This window comes from Patagioenas fasciata, chromosome 1 (assembly GCF_037038585.1).
Source record: "Patagioenas fasciata isolate bPatFas1 chromosome 1, bPatFas1.hap1, whole genome shotgun sequence".
NCBI lineage: Eukaryota > Metazoa > Chordata > Aves > Columbiformes > Columbidae > Patagioenas > Patagioenas fasciata.
The window spans coordinates 2,651,454-2,668,337 of record NC_092520.1 but is presented as its reverse complement, the minus strand read 5'-3'; the positions used below and the strand labels follow the sequence as shown (position 1 = coordinate 2,668,337).

Here is a 16,884-nt window from a genome sequence, read left to right as displayed (position 1 = left end):
TCTGTGATTCTGTGGTCAGACAAGGCTGTTCTCCTTTGCACCCTGCACTGCATGCCGCACATATACCTGATCTATACAGGATTTAACCATCCCTTACACTGTTATACTGGGAACTTCTTGTGCATTGCACTGATAAAGCAGCAGCTCGCTGGCAGTATCCAATGCACAGGATTAAAAATATGCTAATTGCATAACAATTTTTCACAGGCAGAATTAGCGCAGTGTGATGTTTGCAGCAAGGAGAGATTCCAGACAAACCCCCGCGGCTGGATGAGATCCCCGCTGCCTCCCGTGCAGCATCACGTGTTCCCATCAGCTGCGCTGCCCGTTAATCGGGTGTGACGGACCAAGGGCTCCAGCGACACGCGGAGGGTGGTTAAACAAGCAGCTGGGATCTCTGGGATCCTGAGCACAGCAGGAACCCGCAGCCGGTTGCAGGGAGCTGCATGCAACCCTGGTGCTAATGAACAGGGTGATCTCCCAGGGCATTTTAGCAGGGAATGAAAAAAGCATATGCAAAGTGGTATGAAAGATGGGGAGGTAGTCTTTATCAGTGAATGTAGTGACAGGACAAGGGGTGATGGTTTTAAACTAAAGGAGGGAGATTTAGATTAGATATTAGGAACAAATGCTTTAGGGTGAGGGTGGTGAGACAGTAGCACAGGTTGTGTGGAGAAGCTGTGGATGCCCCAACCCTGGAAGGGTTCAAAGCCAAGTTGGAAGGAGCTCTGAGCAACCTGAGCTGGTGAAGATGTCCCTGCTCATGGCAGGGGTGGCACTGGGGGAGCTGGGAAGGTCCCTTCTACCCAAACTATCCCGCGATTCTAAGGGCAGAGCAAGACCTGCCAAGGCATCACTTACATGAACTGGCCGGCGGGTTTACCAGTGTGGAGGTACGTAGCTGTAGGTGGGGGTTCCTTGAGCCCTGTACGTTGGCACGGAAACTGGATGTGCTCCGATGGCGGTGTGTTGTGGGGTGGTCAGCAAGGTTCCTGCAACGGCACGGGGAAATATTTAGCAAGGAGGAGAGCTCCATCAGGGCACGGTGCTGCAGACCGCATCCGAGGGGCGGGCACAGCATCACCTGCCTTTTGGAAGTTCTTCATTTCTCCCAAATATTATTCTGCCCATGAGACCTGAGTCAGAGACATGAATGGAATAAACCCACCTGAAGCTCCAGCGTATTTGTTACTCAATTTTCCTTGTCCCTAAAGACCAGCAACACTAACCTGGTGACACCTTCCAGCTGCTAAATTGCAACAGCAGCTCACGGCAGTGATCTGAAATATCTAAGGACCAGACGGGAAGGGGTGATGGAGGAGATGAGGAAAAAACCAGACTTTCCAGGGAAAATTTTAGGTGAGAATTTGCACAGTTCCTTCAGTAAGCACGAGGAGGGAGAATAAAACCCCAACCTACTCCGTTCTGGGATTAACCAGGTGCTTGAACCAGTGCCTCAGCTTCTGGGTATCTTTCTACAAATACCACTAATGAAATGTCCAGACATCCCACGTGCATTAATTACATCTTTCCACTTTCTCAGTATAAGCAACAGTCAATCTCTCAGAGTGGTTCCTGTCATACCCAGGCTGCAATATCTCTGCTTGCAACAGGGATTGTGTCTCATAACAGAGCCCTATTTCACAGCTAATGCAGATGCAAAAGGATGAATGATGCATTTATTGGCATAATTCAATGCACAACCCTAAGAATCGTCCGTGAGAGAAATACAGGCTTTGGAAAAAATATAACCAGCCCATATCCTTACTTAATGTGCTATCAGTTAATTGCAGTTTATCAGGATTGAAGCAATTCTGCACATAAAATGCAGAGGATTTGGGACACATAAACCAGGGCTAATGTTCATTCTGTCAAACAAAAGCATGACCATAAGTGTACTAAAAAAAAGGAACTTGAGGATTGAAATGGAACGGTATTTGAAGACGGACAAACCTGGACATTCCTCTACTTATGGAAGAGATGCAAGAGTGCACCCCTCTTGAGTGAAGCAAATGAAATGTCTTCGCTGCTATCCTAAAAACTCAGTTAGATCAGTATCAGGAGCAAATTAAGACCATAAGCATACTAAATAAGCTACGATTAGCTGCATGCAAGGTGCTTCTGCAGCCACTTGCCACATACACCCTGCAAGGTTGCAGGTACCACGTCTGATGCACAGAGAGATTTTCACCCAGGACAAATCTCCTGCATGGGTTGTTTGGGTCTGTTCAGCCCGACAGATGAAATTACGACTGAGAACAAGGGAAGATTTTCCTTACCTGCTGACATGGCCATGGTGGTGCCAGCGACCATCCCCATGGCCACACCGTTGGTCCTGGGCGCAGCGACCGGAGCTGGATAGATGGCCGATGGGATGCTGTTGGGCTGGACCACAGTGGTGTGATGGATAACGTGAGGCTGTGCCGCGTACACTGGCTGGGTGTAATAAGCTCCCTGTTTGAAAAAGGAAAAACGTGACCATAGCCTTTGTAATGTGATTGAAAGCACAAGCCAGAACAATGATCAGTGGTGCAGAGTCTGGCTGGAGGCTCAGTACTGGGTCCAGTCTTGTTCAACCTGTTCACCGATGGCCTGGATGAAGACACTGAGTGAACCCTCAGCCAGTTTGGAGATGATCCCAGACTGGGAGGACGCGCTGACACAGCAGAGGCTGCGCTGCCATCCAGAGAGACCTGAACGGGCTGGACTGGGCAGAGAAGAACCTGATAAAGTTCAACAAGGGCAAGTGCAGGAGGGACAACCCCAGGCACCGGTACAGGTTGGGGCTGAGCTGCTGGAGAACAGCTTTGCAGAGAAGGACCTGGGAGTTCTGGTCAACAACAGGTTGACCATGAGCAGCAATGTGCCCTGTGGCCAAGAGGCCAATGGTACCTGGGTGTGTGAGGAAGAGTGTGAGCAGCAGGTCAGGGAGGTTCCTCCCCCTCTGCTCTGCCCTGGTGAGGCCACATCTGGAGCATTGGGTCCAGTTCTGGGCTCCCCAGTTTAGGAAGGACAAGGAATTACTGGAGAGAGTCCAGCGGAGGGACACAAAGATGCTGAGGGGTCTGGAGCATCTTTGTGATGAGGAGAGACCAAGAGAGCTGGGGCTGTTGAGCTGGAGAAGAGAAACTGATAGGGATGTGATCAATGGATCAATAGCTCAGGGTGGGTGTGAGAGGATGGAGCAGACTCTGTTCAGTGGTGCCCAACGCCAGGGTGAGGGGCAACGGGCACAGACTGAAACACAGGAGGGTCCTTCCCATGGATGTCAGGAACTGTCCTCAAGAGGAATGGAGGCAACAGGACCAGGAGGCGGATGAGCATCACGACCCAGAGTGTCAGCTCATTGGGGACAAACCATGCCGCCTCCGTTTGGTGGGATGAAATGGGGCCAGGACCCAAAAGACTGGTGTTGGTGGTGTATAAAATGAACAAGAGGTGGAAGAAAAGGAGAAGCCACAAGTCTCGACTGATCCCAATGTACCGGCTTGGGTCTGGGAAGGCTGTGATTTTCTCCAGTTTTCAAGAGGAGATAGAGGGGCTCTGAAATCCAGGTTGCCGAGACCCATGGGGTTTTGAATCAAGGAGGGATGGATGGGTGGGAATAAAAGAGCCAACAGCAAAAGCTCCATGTCCATAATAACGAAGACCTTGAAACGTGAGCAGCTCAAAGGAGGGAACAGCCACCCCTGGGACAGGCAGGGACAAACCAGGGATGGTCAGAAAACTGAGAGGCTTTAAAACACAAAAGGGAGATTTTATCGTGTGTAACTAGAAGTCATTAAACAACCTCTGAAGGTGTGGAGTAAGGGGAGAAGGAGATGCAGGTGAACCATTAAATTACTTCTTTTAGGAGCTACAAAGGTTGGTAGGACAAATTGCAGATGCAGAAAGGCATTTCTGAGGACATGCTAGGATAAATTAGGCTCATGAAGAATAAAAAGTGACCGAGAAATCAGCTGCCAAGAAGGAACATCCCAAGCTGCTAAGTCCTTCTTGCTATTGTTCCCTTCCAGGTGTCCAGGTTGTTGAAAATCTTATTTGTTGATCCCTGGGAAGCAGAGATGAGGAAAAGGCACCTACAAGCCCTGCTCCATCCTTTCAATCGCAGTAGGACTTGGAGAAACTACTCCGTGAGGTCGAAGCTGCTGGAGAAGTAGGTTATTTGATATTAAAGAGGAGCTGTAAGGACAGATTGCTCCAAGGAGTTTGTGATCTTCAGTGGGAAGGGCCACCAAGGTGATTTTCAGAGGACATCTGCCCTAAATTGCATCCCTGTGGAGGATCTTGGCCCCAGCACATAGCTGGAGGTGGTGGCAATGCAGGAGGAAAGATGGTCCTGGAAACCCATCCAGGTGCTTGGGGAGAAGCTGCTCCATCAGGACATGAATCTGGGTCACGCTTCAAGTAGCGTGTGCTGGTGAAGGTGACACAGGGGCTTTTCCACGGGAGGTGGCAGGAGCGTGATGCAAGTCGAGTGAGATGCCAACAGCTACCAGCAAGTGGACCTTGTGGTGACCCAGACTTATTCGTGGCCTGGGGAAGAGCAGTGTTGAAAGCTGTGCAGGGTGGGGAGAGGTGGGTGTAGGGACCATCCTGGAGCCAGCAAGCCCCAGCAGTCAGGTGTTTGATTTTGGAGGAAGGCACCTGACTCCCAACCTGGCCACTGCGTTGACTCTGCTGCACAATGACAACTGCACAAGACCATGTCTTGTGTGCACTACAACAGGTGGCCCAGGGCAGTGCTGGAGTCACCATCCCTGGAGGGTTGAACAGATGGAGATAAGGTTCTCAGGGACATGGGGCAGTGCCAGGGGTGGGGGAAGGGTTGGATTCGATGATCTTGGGGATCTCTTCCAACCAAAATTATTTTATTATTCTATGTTTCATCCAGAGGATGCAACAGAGAAGGCAGGGGAGAGACTCCAGCAACTTGGAGACCCACCTGTCATAAGCACCTTCATCCCACCAGGACATGGATGCTCAGCCCTGATGGCCGAGGACGAAGCCCTTCAGGAACCCTGGGCTGTATCTGGACGCTGCTGAGTGAGGTGGCTGGTGAAGCACCTACCTGGGCGTACAGGTTCTGCTGTGGATAGGCACTTCTGATGGGGTACATCGCGGTTTGGTACGGATTCGGAGATGGCGAGTAGGGAGGAGGTGCGTTGTTACTCTGGGTCGGTGGAACCTTGTAGGGAGTCCCCGCAGTGTACCCTGGTGAAGACAAGAGTAGTCCAGGTTAGGGGGGATTTACAGCTGCAGAAATGGTCCATCTGGCATATGAGCAACCAGAACCCTTCATGAGCCAGCGTGTGGCCAAGAGGCCACCAGCATCCTGGCTGGGACCAGCACTGGTGTGGCCAGCAGGCCCAGGGCAGTGACCGTCCCTGTGCTGGGACCTGGGGAGGCCAAACCACCAATCCTGGGGGCAGTTTTGGGCCACTCAGGCCAAGAAAGGCCTTGAGGTGCTGGAGCGAGTGGAGAGAAGGGAACGGAGCTGGGGAAGGGCCTGGAGCACAAGTGTGATGGGAGCGGCTGAGGGACCTGGGGGATTCAGCTGGAGAACAGGAGCTGAGGGGAGACCTTCTGATCTCTGAACTGCCTGAAAGGAGCTTGGAGCCAGGGGGGGTCGGGCTCTGCTCCCCAGGAACAAGCGCCAGGAGCAGAGGAAACGGCCTCAAGTTGCGCCAGGGGAGGTTGAGGTTGGATGTGGGGAACAATTTCTTCCCCAAAGGGCTGTGGGGCATTGGAACAGGCTGCCCAGGGCAGTGCTGGAGTCACCATCCCTGGAGGGTTGGACAGACGGACATGAGGTTCTCAGGGACATGGGGCAGTGCCAGGGGTGGGGGAACAGTTGGACTCAATGATCTTAAAGATATTTTCCAACCAAAATGATTCTGTGATTCTATGATTCATCATGAACCAGCTGCTCGCTGGGCATCACTCAGCATGGAGGAGAAGTACCAAGATGCACCAGCATCTCCTGATGTCCCACAAAACCCACCAAGCCAAGACCTCCCAGTCCAGCATCCGGCCCCTGGCTAATGGACCACAGCTGCACCCTCCACCCAGCCAGCAGCGGCTCTTCCCACATGGGGCCATAGAGCCAATGGGTAGAAAAACCACAGAATCATTTTGGTTGGTAAAGACCTTTAAGATCATAATGTCCAATTGTTAACCCAACACTATTCCTAATGGTCAAGGCATGACTTGATGGGACTCAACCAGCACTTAAAACACCCAAGGCAGCAGCATCCCACCACCTACATACCCATCTCTATACATCTACTTAATGAGAGGAATGTTTTTCCTTCTCTCCTCCCCAGATTTTCATCCTTTCACATTTTTGTTTGTGGTGTGATGGGCAAAACGGGCATTTCATTGCTGGATGATCTAATTTCATGGCACAGTATTTCTGTGCCCTGCCTATGTCCCCAAGCAATGATCAGGAAAGTATCAGCACTGATGCTCCAAACCTTAAGAGGTGATTTACAGTTGGACTCAATGATCTTGAGTGTCTCTTCCAACCAAAATCATTCTACGATTCTAAGAAAATTATGCACATCTTTAATTATTTCACCAAGGTGGGCAGTGCTGAGCAGTTTCCCCCCCTGTAAAAGAGGGCTGAGACCATGATCCCACCTTGCAGGTGGAAGGGGCAACCCAAGTGATGCTCAAGCACCTTTACACCCGTCGCTGCAGGCCATTTGCATTAGAAAATCTGTTTTATTGCCGTTACGAAAAGCCATTTACACGTGGAGAATGGCGACTGCAGCCACGGAAACGTCCCCTGCGATATTTTCAGCTTTGTGGTCCTGATACAGCAGGTTGCAGCAATTTTTGTTCTTCGTTTGGACGTAAGAAAATGAAACTGGACTTCAGCATCCCCCAGTCTTCCCCATCATCTCCCATCACCCCCTCAGGCTGTTTAGCTGGAGTATCCGAGTCCCGGATTTACATTTTATCGAAGGTCTAAAGAAACCTTAACTTACCTTGCGGCACTGAGGAGATGCTGAGTATATGGGGAACAAACTAAAGTGAAGGATCCTTTCCAAAACATGGAAATCTGTCCCAAAAAATAAACCTAACCTAACAAAAACTAAACCAAGAGATAGTGTGATATCAGCTGTTGGTATCATTGTGGGATTTTGTTGCTATTTGCACTGTTTGTTGCTTATAATATTCTATTTTCCTTCCAGGAAGAACCAGCAGTATCAGCTCAAAATCCTCTAATGCAAGTCTGATCACATAACCTCCCATAACAATCTCTGCTCTTCTTCTACCCTCCTACCTGGTGGCTTGTGATGAATACGGGGTTGACCCTCATACCCTCCATCAATTTTGCTCTCCAAAACGAAGGGGTGGCTTTAAGTAGGTCCATTATAACACCGTATAATGCAATTTTTATTACCCAGCAGGCGAAGTGCCATAAGCCCTCATGTCATCTCAAGGAGGAGAGACCTTCCCTGAAGACCAGAGATCCATGCACCAAGGAATTCCCAGCCTCTAGTGGCATTTCCAAGGAAGGCTCCATCAAGTTGAGCCTACAACATTATGACTCAAGTGTCAAATTGGGGGAAAACCCTCAAGAATACCTAAAGTTGTGCTTTGAATTTAAATAAATGAGGGTAGATGAAAAACTGAGCCGCTGCAGTGAGACACCCCGGACTGTATCAAATGAGCTGTGAAGGCATCAAGGTGTTGGTCACAGCTCGATGAATGGCTAAAATAATGGATATAGTAAAAAATATGCTTGTATGAGCAAGGAAAAGCACGTGGGGTGGGATGGCTGGTGAGAAACGGCCCCAGGAGGGTTGGGAGGAATCATCCTCAAAGCACATGGGCCCCCAAGACCGTGTAGGATGGAGAAGTCAAGGCTCAGCCCAGCGATAAGATGTTCGAACACTCAAATATAATGAACTAATTTACTCAACCAGTGTTCAGGGCAGCAATTAATGAAAGCCAAGATTTTGAATCTGCTAATAGCCCGTATTATCCGCCCAACACTGAAACAGCGTGAAGATAACGAGGAGCTTTCAAGGAACTCCCAAACAGCTTCTCACCGCCTCCTGATTACTGCAGATTGGAAAAAAAATAAGCCTTAATTAAACAGCGAAGTAGCTGTGACCCTTTTTCTGACTCACATTAGCAGAAGAGCAACTATCTTTAAATGAGAGATGGAAGCAACGAAAGGAAACGCTGGTTCAAAACAGCAGGAGTGGAGACTCTTCCATCATGAGATCCTCCAGGAACCCAACAACATCACCTCCAGACCCACCAAACTCCTTGGTTTTTTTCAATTTTATGGATTTTTTTTCCACCCTGATCTCACTTTTTTCCAACAAAGACCTTGGAGGTTGCGAGTTTTTGGCTTCATTTCTTCTGGGCATCTGGAGACGTGGACCAGCTCAAGGCTGCGTGGTTCCACTGCCTCGAACGCTCACACTTGCTGCCATTTCCCAATGACTGAATCACAGACAATTCAGTTACGATATTAAAAAAGGTATTAAACATAATAGTCCAGGCAGATTTCATCTTCCATGTTTATACATTAGGAAAAAAATAGAACAATTTGTGGGTAAAAATAAAGCATTATAAAGTTTTAATGATGGAAGACGATGGATGTTCCTCTCAGAAAAGCACGTCTAACAGCTAATTTTAAAGCCTAATTATGACTACCTAACACCTTATTAGGATTAGGAGGTCGGCACGGCCTGTGCTTCTGCCGCTTCGTGGTTCGGCAGACGGCTGGGATTTTAAAAGCAACAGCAAGTCTTTAAGCTCCAGCTTCTATTAAAATTGCTGATTAAATCCCTCGTGCTGCTCTAGAAATCTCAACCTTATTGATCTTGCAACACAGAGAATTGCACAGATACATTTTTCTGTATTTGTTTGGAGTCTGGCAATGGGGAGGAAAAAGCTTTGTCCTGAATTTTGTGTCACCAGCTCCACAAGAGTTCACCACAAGTATAACTCCTCAGATGGATAACTGACTGGTGACCACATCCAAAGAGTTACAGTCAACAGCTCCATGTCCAAGTGGAAACCAGTAACAAGTAGTGTCTATCAAAGGTCACTACTGGGATCAATACTATCTAACATCTTCATCAATGATGCAGACAGTGGGATCGAGTGCACCCTCAGCAAGTTTGCAGATGACCCCAAGTTGAGTGGTGCAGTTGACCCACCTGAGGGATGGGATCCATCCAGAGGGACCTGGACAAGCTGGAGAAGTGAGTCCATGCGAACCTCATGAGGTTCAACAAGGCCAAGTGCAAGGTCCTGCACCTGGGTCAGGGCAACCCCCGGTGTCAATGCAGGCTGGGGATGGAGGGATGGAGAGCAGCCCCCAGGAGAAGGACTCGGGGGTGCTGGGGGTGAAAGATTGGCCATGAGCTGGTAACGTGCGCTTGCAGCCCAGAAATCCACCCGTGTCCTGGGCTGCATCCCCAGCAGCGTGAGCAGCAGGTGGAGGGAGGGGATTCTGCCCCTCTGCTCCGCTCTGGTGAGACCCCCCTGCAGTGCTGGTCCAGCTCTGGGTCCTCAGCACAGGACACACATGGAGCTGCTGGAGAGGGGCCAGAGGAGCCCCAGGAATGATGCGAGGCTGGAACAGCTCTGCTGGGAGGACAGGCTGAGAGAGCTGGGGTGTTCAGCTGGAGAAGAGAAGCTCTGGGGAGACCTTAGTGTGGCCTTTCCAGACTTAAAAGGGACCAAGAAGAAAGATGGGGACAGACTTTTGAGGAGGACCTGTTGTGGTAGGACAAGGGGTGATGGTTTTAAACTAAAGGAGGGAGATTCAGGCCAGACATAAGGAAGAAATTGTTGTCCCTGAGGGTGGTGAGAGCCTGGCCCAGGTTGGTCAGAGAGGTGGTGGCTGAACCATCCCTGGAGACATCCCAGGCCAGGCTGGACGGGGCTCTGAGCAACCTGAGCTGGTGAAGATGTCCCTGCTCATGGCAGGGGTGGCACTGGGGGAGCTGGGAAGGTCCCTTCAACCCAAACCATTCTGTGGTTCCATGATTCTGTGATTGTATAAAACCAGACTTGCACTTTTCAGTAAATTCAAGCTGTGTCAAAGGAGGATGCCCTCACCACACTCCCACCCCAGGAGCAGAAGGCAGGTCCCCCAAGGAGGTCACCAGATAGACCCTGGGGCTAAAAGCCAAGGTGGATGGTGGGCAGGAGTGAGCAGCCATGAGCAGCTCTGCAAGGTCCTAGGTGGTTGCCCAGCTGAGTCTGACTGGTTCTACGAGTCTGGTCCTGCTTCTGCCATCACCCTCCAGCTCAGCTCATCCTCTCCAGACTCCTCCCTGGCTTTATTGTCCATCTACCTTCCCTTCCCCAGGGGCTGGAGGAACAGCTTTGGAGCAGTGACCATGGGGACATCACCGGGGAAGTTACCATGGTGTGGACACCAGCATGGGCAGCTCCTGGCAGACCTGTGCTGCCTCTGCCAAAGTCCTTCATGGCACATCATCACTGCCACCACTATTGTCACCAGCCAGACAAAAGCAAACAGGAAGCTCTGGGGCAGAAATGACCATAAGTAGCAAGCTGAGGATGAGAGGATGAGAGGAAATGGCCTCAAATTGCACCAGAGGAGGTTGAGGTTGGATGTGGGGAACAATTTCTTCCCCAAAGGGCTGTGGGGCTTTGGAACAGGCTGCCCAGGGCAGTGCTGGAGTCACCATCCCTGGAGGGTTGGACAGACGGACATGAGGTTCTCAGGGACATGGGGCAGTGCCAGGGGTGGGGGAACCATTGGACTCAATGATCTTGAGGGGCTTTTCCAACCAAAATGACTTTGTGATTCCATAAAATTCCTTGCTCACTACCATGCACAAAGCTTTCTGTCTTTGACCCCAATTAATCTCAACTGGAGCATGTAAGCAATGAAACAAAACACCGCAGGAAAAATTAAGCTCTGAAAACCCGTCATTAAAGCACAAGATGACAAAAGGCACAGGTATGTCCCCACACGGCAGGCAAGGCCAAGATGAAGGTACCTGGGGGGCATTCCCTACCCAGCCTTTAATGTCACACATGTCTTTCCACCAGCTTCCAGTGCAGGTTCAGAGCACAGCTGAGCCCTCAGCACCTGTTTTCTGTCTTAATGATGCAGTTGTGGGGAGGTATAGAGTGAATATTGAATATTCATTCTTATTTATCCCTCTTCCCCCTGCTAAAAGAAGACTTCATCTCCAAGGCTTCTCCCCCATGCAGAACAGCCACCTCGCTGATGCTCATGAATAAGCTCTCACCCATCTCCTGCCACAGGACACGTGGGGAAGGTTGTTCTCCCAAGAACAAAACCTGAGCTGTGTGAGATGGAACCTAAGATCACAACCCATATGGGATGCCCAGCCTCTAATGCTCCTGATTTTCCAGACCCTGTGCTTGAGGTGGCATCTCCCAAAAGCTCTGGCAAAGCCAACCCCAGCCTGAAGTGTCTCTGCAAATCAAACCCTCAAGGCTTTATCTATGAAATTCCCTTTCCAAATTCAATGTGCTCAAGCCAGTTCTTTGGAAAAGAGGCCGGCCTGCATGGCTCTGGCCGGTGACTGCATTATTAATCTCTTTTATCACCCACGCTGGGTGGCCACAGCCAAATTTTGTCCCTCAAACCCTTTCCGACCCTTGTACCTGCTCTTTCGCCCTCTGATTTCAAAGGAGGAATCTCACTTAGAGGCGCAATGGGGAGGAGAAATCCCACCTATGCAGGAGTTGCACTCCAAGGGCATTTTCCCCAATAATAGCTCATTTTCTACTAATTACAAGCTGAGGTTTTTTTCCCAAACACTTACAACTTGGACAAACTCGGTCTGGTGTGAAATGAGGGGTGATGCAAAGCACCATGTCAGGCGTACAGCCCCTACCCCAAAGAACAGCAGGGATGGCCCTTTCCAAAGAGAAAGTCCCTGAAAGGAGTAAAAAGGGAGCCTGGAGCACGGGCACAACGGTCCCAGCCTTGCAAACAACGTGGCCCGTGGACAGTCACCTTATATTATTATCTCCATATGCAACTGTGAGTTTCTCCAGGTCCCAGAGGTGTTTGGAAGGTTAATTCTGCATTTTGAACCTGGGAGTGGTCCCACCTCATCAGGGACCTTATCACCTCTCCTGGAGCCACTGTTTGGCCCCATCAGGGGTGAGATTAGAAGGTTCCACCTGTTTGACTGTGATCCATAAGCAGCATCTCCTCCCCTTCCTCTGCTCGGCCAGTCTGACTTAAAAAATGGGAATTTCACTCCGGTTCCTTGAAAATAATGCTTTATTTTGGAATTTTTTTCCCTTTTAAAGGAACAGGAAATCATCTCACTTTGTTTTGTGTTTTTTTCAATACGCACACTATTCTGCTCGAGTACGGAGCATCACCACTGTGGATATACGGGGTGTTTCAAAAAGATGGACCCAATTTCAAAGCAGTGTGAATTCACATTGGGTCCATCTTTTTGAAACGCTCTGCGAACAACCCCAGGTTGATCCTGGGGACCAAAAGCTCAGCTAAAAGTGAGGCCTTCACCCTTCTCCACTTGGCTTTCTCCTCTGAAGGAGCCCTTGGAAGGTTGGTGCTCTCCTATTCATGCTCCTTCGTGGTTTTAGCGCATGCGAACAGAAAGGGGCAAGGATGCCACCTGGTTTTCAGAAGAAAAAACCCAAGAGCTCTGCAAAAATTTCCTCCCAGAAGGGAAATTCAGAAGCAGAGAACCCCTGGGACCTGCAGCACCCTCACCTGTATCACAGCTCAGCACCCAAGGCAGGACACACGGACACCTGCACGGACACGAATGATCCCACCTGTTGGCTCATCCCAAATAACCCCATCCCCAAACAACCCACAGGAAGGGAGGCAAACGGGCAACGAAACAACCAAAAAAAATCCCAGAAGAAAAAGGTTTATTTACTGAATGCTGCAGAAGAAGCCTGATAAGTTCTGTTCTCGGTCCCGGTGTCCACCGGGAGGTGGAAGGTGCCCTCCGTGGCACAGGAGGACGAGGTCTGTGGCCAGGCTTGCTTCATCAGAAGTGTTGCTTGAGTGGAGACAGAGAAGACGTGTCACACAGAGAAATGAAGGTTCAAACTTCCCACATTTATGTCCCATTTGAACCACTTCGCTGCTCTCTTTCTTGATTCTTTTTTCCCCCCTTTTAGGGACAAACATTCATAGGAATTTCTCACAGCAGCTCCTCTCACCCCACCTGCTTCCCATGGAGGGATGGTTGGCACAGTTACCAACCCCAAACAACTGGTTTTCTGGGCCAAGTGACCTATGTGAAGATCAACACCTGGGGGACAGGGCCAGCAGAGCCACCAGCCCTCCCCAAATGCCACTGGCCACATAGGGACCAGTATCTCCTGTGCTTGGCCTTGTGTTTCCCAAGCTGAGCCTGACGTCCAAGGCATTTTATTCCCAGTAAAACCCTCCTGAGATGCTTCCATGGCAGATACCAGCAGTGGACAAGGTACTGGTCACTGTGACCATCCCATCACAGCGTTGGGTAGTCAGTAGAAACTCTGGAAAGGACAATGAGGAGAAGCAGCAGCTTTGGGCAGCTCACGCTGCTATCCCGGTTTGTGGAAAAGTATTTACGGTGCCGAATAAAATAGTCCAGGAGAGCCAAATCTTGTGGGATTTGAGAGGGACCAACAGAATTCAGCCTTCTGTGGGTCTTTAATTTTCTGAAAGGGGAGAAGGTCTTAGACTAAGTGCCATAATCACCTCTGTCTGATGAGCCGGGACTGTCTATACCTTTATCCTATATCCAAAGACATTGCCAATGCTTAATTAAGAACAATTCTTATTACACCAAAGGCTTTCTGGAGAAGGCAGATAACCCACACAAGCCTACGCCAAGGTTCCTTCCCAAAATTGGTGCCTCCTGGAAAGCCTTAAGAGGTCTTTTTCTGCTTTTCTTCTTATTCCCACGTCCACCTCACAAAACTATGGAGCTATCCTAACTTTTTAATCCACACCAACCTCAAATGGTGCCTCCTACTATCCTTAAGTCCCACCACCTCCATCTTTTGAAAGCTTTTTATTACCGCTCGCTGCTCGCCACCATAACCAGCTGCTTTCGCTGGCTTTATAAAAGAAATAAGCTCCAGGTTTTCCATGTACTGCAGCATTTTGCACACCCAGCTACTAAAGAAGTAAAACCAAGTGAGGGCTGACTGATCCTCAACAAGCCGCTTAGTGATTAGAGCTCGTTGTGAGGTTGTGGAAGGTAAAGGAGGTAAAATGACGCTGGAATCAAAGAAAATCACCAATTTATGGCTTCTTGAAAGGTATTTTGTTGTGAATGTGGATGCTAAACTGTTGACACACTCTCTCTACGTCTTGCTGAATTGCCCAAGATCTCCAGAAGGTTGGAGGTCAGGGCATGTCCCAGTTGTCCCCTTCTCTCCGCTCAGGTGGTGTTAGGGACAGGTAGGATTTCCTCAGAAACGCAATAAAGAGATTTTGGGTCAGATCTGCAAACTCCAGGGACTTCCAGAGATTTAAAATAAATACTTTTGGGCAAGAAAGGAACAACTACAGATTTTGTAGGCAGGGAACTGTTTCTGATGGCAGAACCAGCCAAGATGGACAAAGCCATCTGGGGAAGAAAGAGAAGCTCTTTGGAAGGGACACCATGGCCCTCAGAAGAAGGTGGTGGGTTCCTCATCCTCCCCATCAGCCCCAAGGGAGATGTTTTAAGGCCACAATTCGTAAATCCTTCTCCCAAGCATGTTCCTACCCCCGGGAGGCTCAACACTAAGCCCTACAGAAAGGACTTCATGACTTGGTCAAGGCTTATAAACCTTTCTGCAGCCCAAAGGCAAGAGCGATGATGGTTCAATCCCCTCCAACGCCTCCGTGGCTGCTCAGACTCCTAATGAACCATCTCTGAAGATGTAATTGAGAATCTGGAGTGCCACAGGGCTGGAATTTGGGGACAAGCGATCAAGGAGACCAAGGAGGAATCGGTGTTGGTTCCACAGCCGTTCCTCCTCCCTCACCTTCTTACAGACAAAACCAGGAGGTTGGTGGGAAGCGAAAGATCAATTCTGCAATTTCTCCTCCACTGATAATGTTCTGCTCCTGGTCTCTCTCCCAAAAGGTCTGCGAGTTATTAAGGATTTCCAAAGTGCTTTGCTTTATTTTCCATGGTCCGCTGCGCTCCTGAACATGAGAACTCACTGAGACAGAAATACTCTGATGCTTTTCTTCAAAATCAGATTCATTTTTGCCTCTGGATTTCACAGAGGTTTTAATCTCCAGGACTGATGAGGCAATTTGTTTAGATGTTAGATGAATCCTTCCTGAGTGGTTTCTCGTCTCCACATCAGACCTACCAAAAAAAATCAAGGTATTTGGGTCTCAGATGGCTGGGAGCTTGCAGCTTAATTCTGTGCATGTTCTTTACACTAAATCATGGATCCTCAGAGAATCCATCACTTAAAATTACACAAAAGGTGAACCAAGGAGGCTTCTAGGAACATTAATATCTTCTGGTCCTTTCCAAAAGCTACAGTTTGGAGAGGATACAATCCAGCCATGACTATTTAACGTCATTTAAGGTCCATCTCCTAGCAGCATCTTCTGGATTTGGTTTAACCTCTCGCCTTCATTGCTCAGTGAAAAACAAAGAGGTTTTATTTGTTATCAGTTGGATCTCTGGCATATCTGGTGGTGAGAACTGAGAGTGGGTCTCTGCAGAGCTGGGTCTGGTCTCTCTCCCTGTGAGGATCTCTAGTCAACGTGGCAATGTTCACGAGATATTTTAACTGGAACAGCGAAAAACATGCACAAGACATGGAGCTGCTGGAAAGGGGCCAGGGGAGCCCCAGAAATGATGCGAGGCTGGAACAGCTCTGCTGGGAGGACAGGCTGAGAGAGCTGGGGTGTTCAGCTGGAGAAGAGAAGCTCCGGGGAGACCTTAGTGTGGCCTTTCTGGACTTAAAAGGGGCTGAGAAGAAAGATGGGGACAGACTTTTGAGCAAGGCCTGTTGTGATAGGAGAAGGGGTGATGGTTTTAAACTAAAGGAGGGAGATTCAGACCAGACATGAAGAAGAAATTGTTGTCCCTGAGGGTGGTGAGAGCCTGGCCCAGGTTGGGCAGAGAGGTGGTGGCTGAACCATCCCTGGAGACATCCCAGGCCAGGCTGGACGGGGCTCTGAGCAACCTGAGCTGGTGAAGATGTCCCTGCTCATGGCAGGGGTGGCACTGGGGGAGCTTTAAAGTCCTTTCCAACCCAAACCATTCTTATGATTCCATGAAAGCCCTGCAAAGCTCTACCAGATATTCATCCTTCCAGACACCAAGATACTCACCTTAGGGGACCCTTTGGTGTCCCCAAATAGCCAACGGGCACCTACAGAAGATGGTTGAGAGCACTTACATGCAATGTTTCCTCTGGAAAGGCCCCAGCAGCAGCAACACTGGATCGGAGCCTCCATCGTGCCCCACAATGTCCCCACAGAGACCCCTCATGTCCGAGGCGGCTTTCAGAAATATTCTGTTGTGCTCAGCGAGGCCACTGAAGCAATGCAGGCAGAGCATTCTTTTCCCCTGCATTATTAATCAGCGCAGTTAAAGCATAAAGCAGCCTCCACATGAAAAGCGCGTGTCCTACTTTCAGGAAAATAAAGAACGTGCTGTAATGGAGGGAGTTAAAACAAAACAACCATCTCAGGAAGACAGAATGCCTTGGAGGGAACACGCACCAGGCTTAATGAAGACATATATTATTATTTTTATTTTAAATTGGCACGCCTCGTGTCTCTGCAGTGGAGTGATTTTAAGTGCTCATTTTTTACGTACTTGAAAGGAATTTTTTTTTAATAACGTTGTCCTAAATAACCAGGCTTATTGCAAGCACCAGAGTTTGCAATGCTGG

The 16,884-nt window shown here is 49.3% G+C and overlaps 1 protein-coding gene across 5 annotated transcripts in view; it reads right to left on the bottom strand.

Moving 5' to 3' along the window:
• FAM168A (family with sequence similarity 168 member A) overlaps positions 1-16,884 on the bottom strand; it is a 197,715-nt gene that overhangs the window by 6,175 nt on the left and 174,656 nt on the right. For 3 of the 5 annotated variants that reach the window (XM_065833833.2, XM_065833851.2, XM_071813935.1), the window contains 4 exons: positions 12,909-13,034; positions 5,072-5,214; positions 2,280-2,454; positions 862-992 (listed from right to left, as the gene is read on the bottom strand). In XM_065833833.2, the coding sequence (XP_065689905.1) occupies positions 880-992; positions 2,280-2,454; positions 5,072-5,214; positions 12,909-13,034 (557 nt within the window). In that variant the 3' untranslated portion in view covers positions 862-879. The remainder of the gene's footprint in view (positions 1-861; positions 993-2,279; positions 2,455-5,071; positions 5,215-12,908; positions 13,035-16,884) is intronic. The other 2 variants (XM_065833843.2, XM_065833858.2) reach the window with 1 other exon arrangement.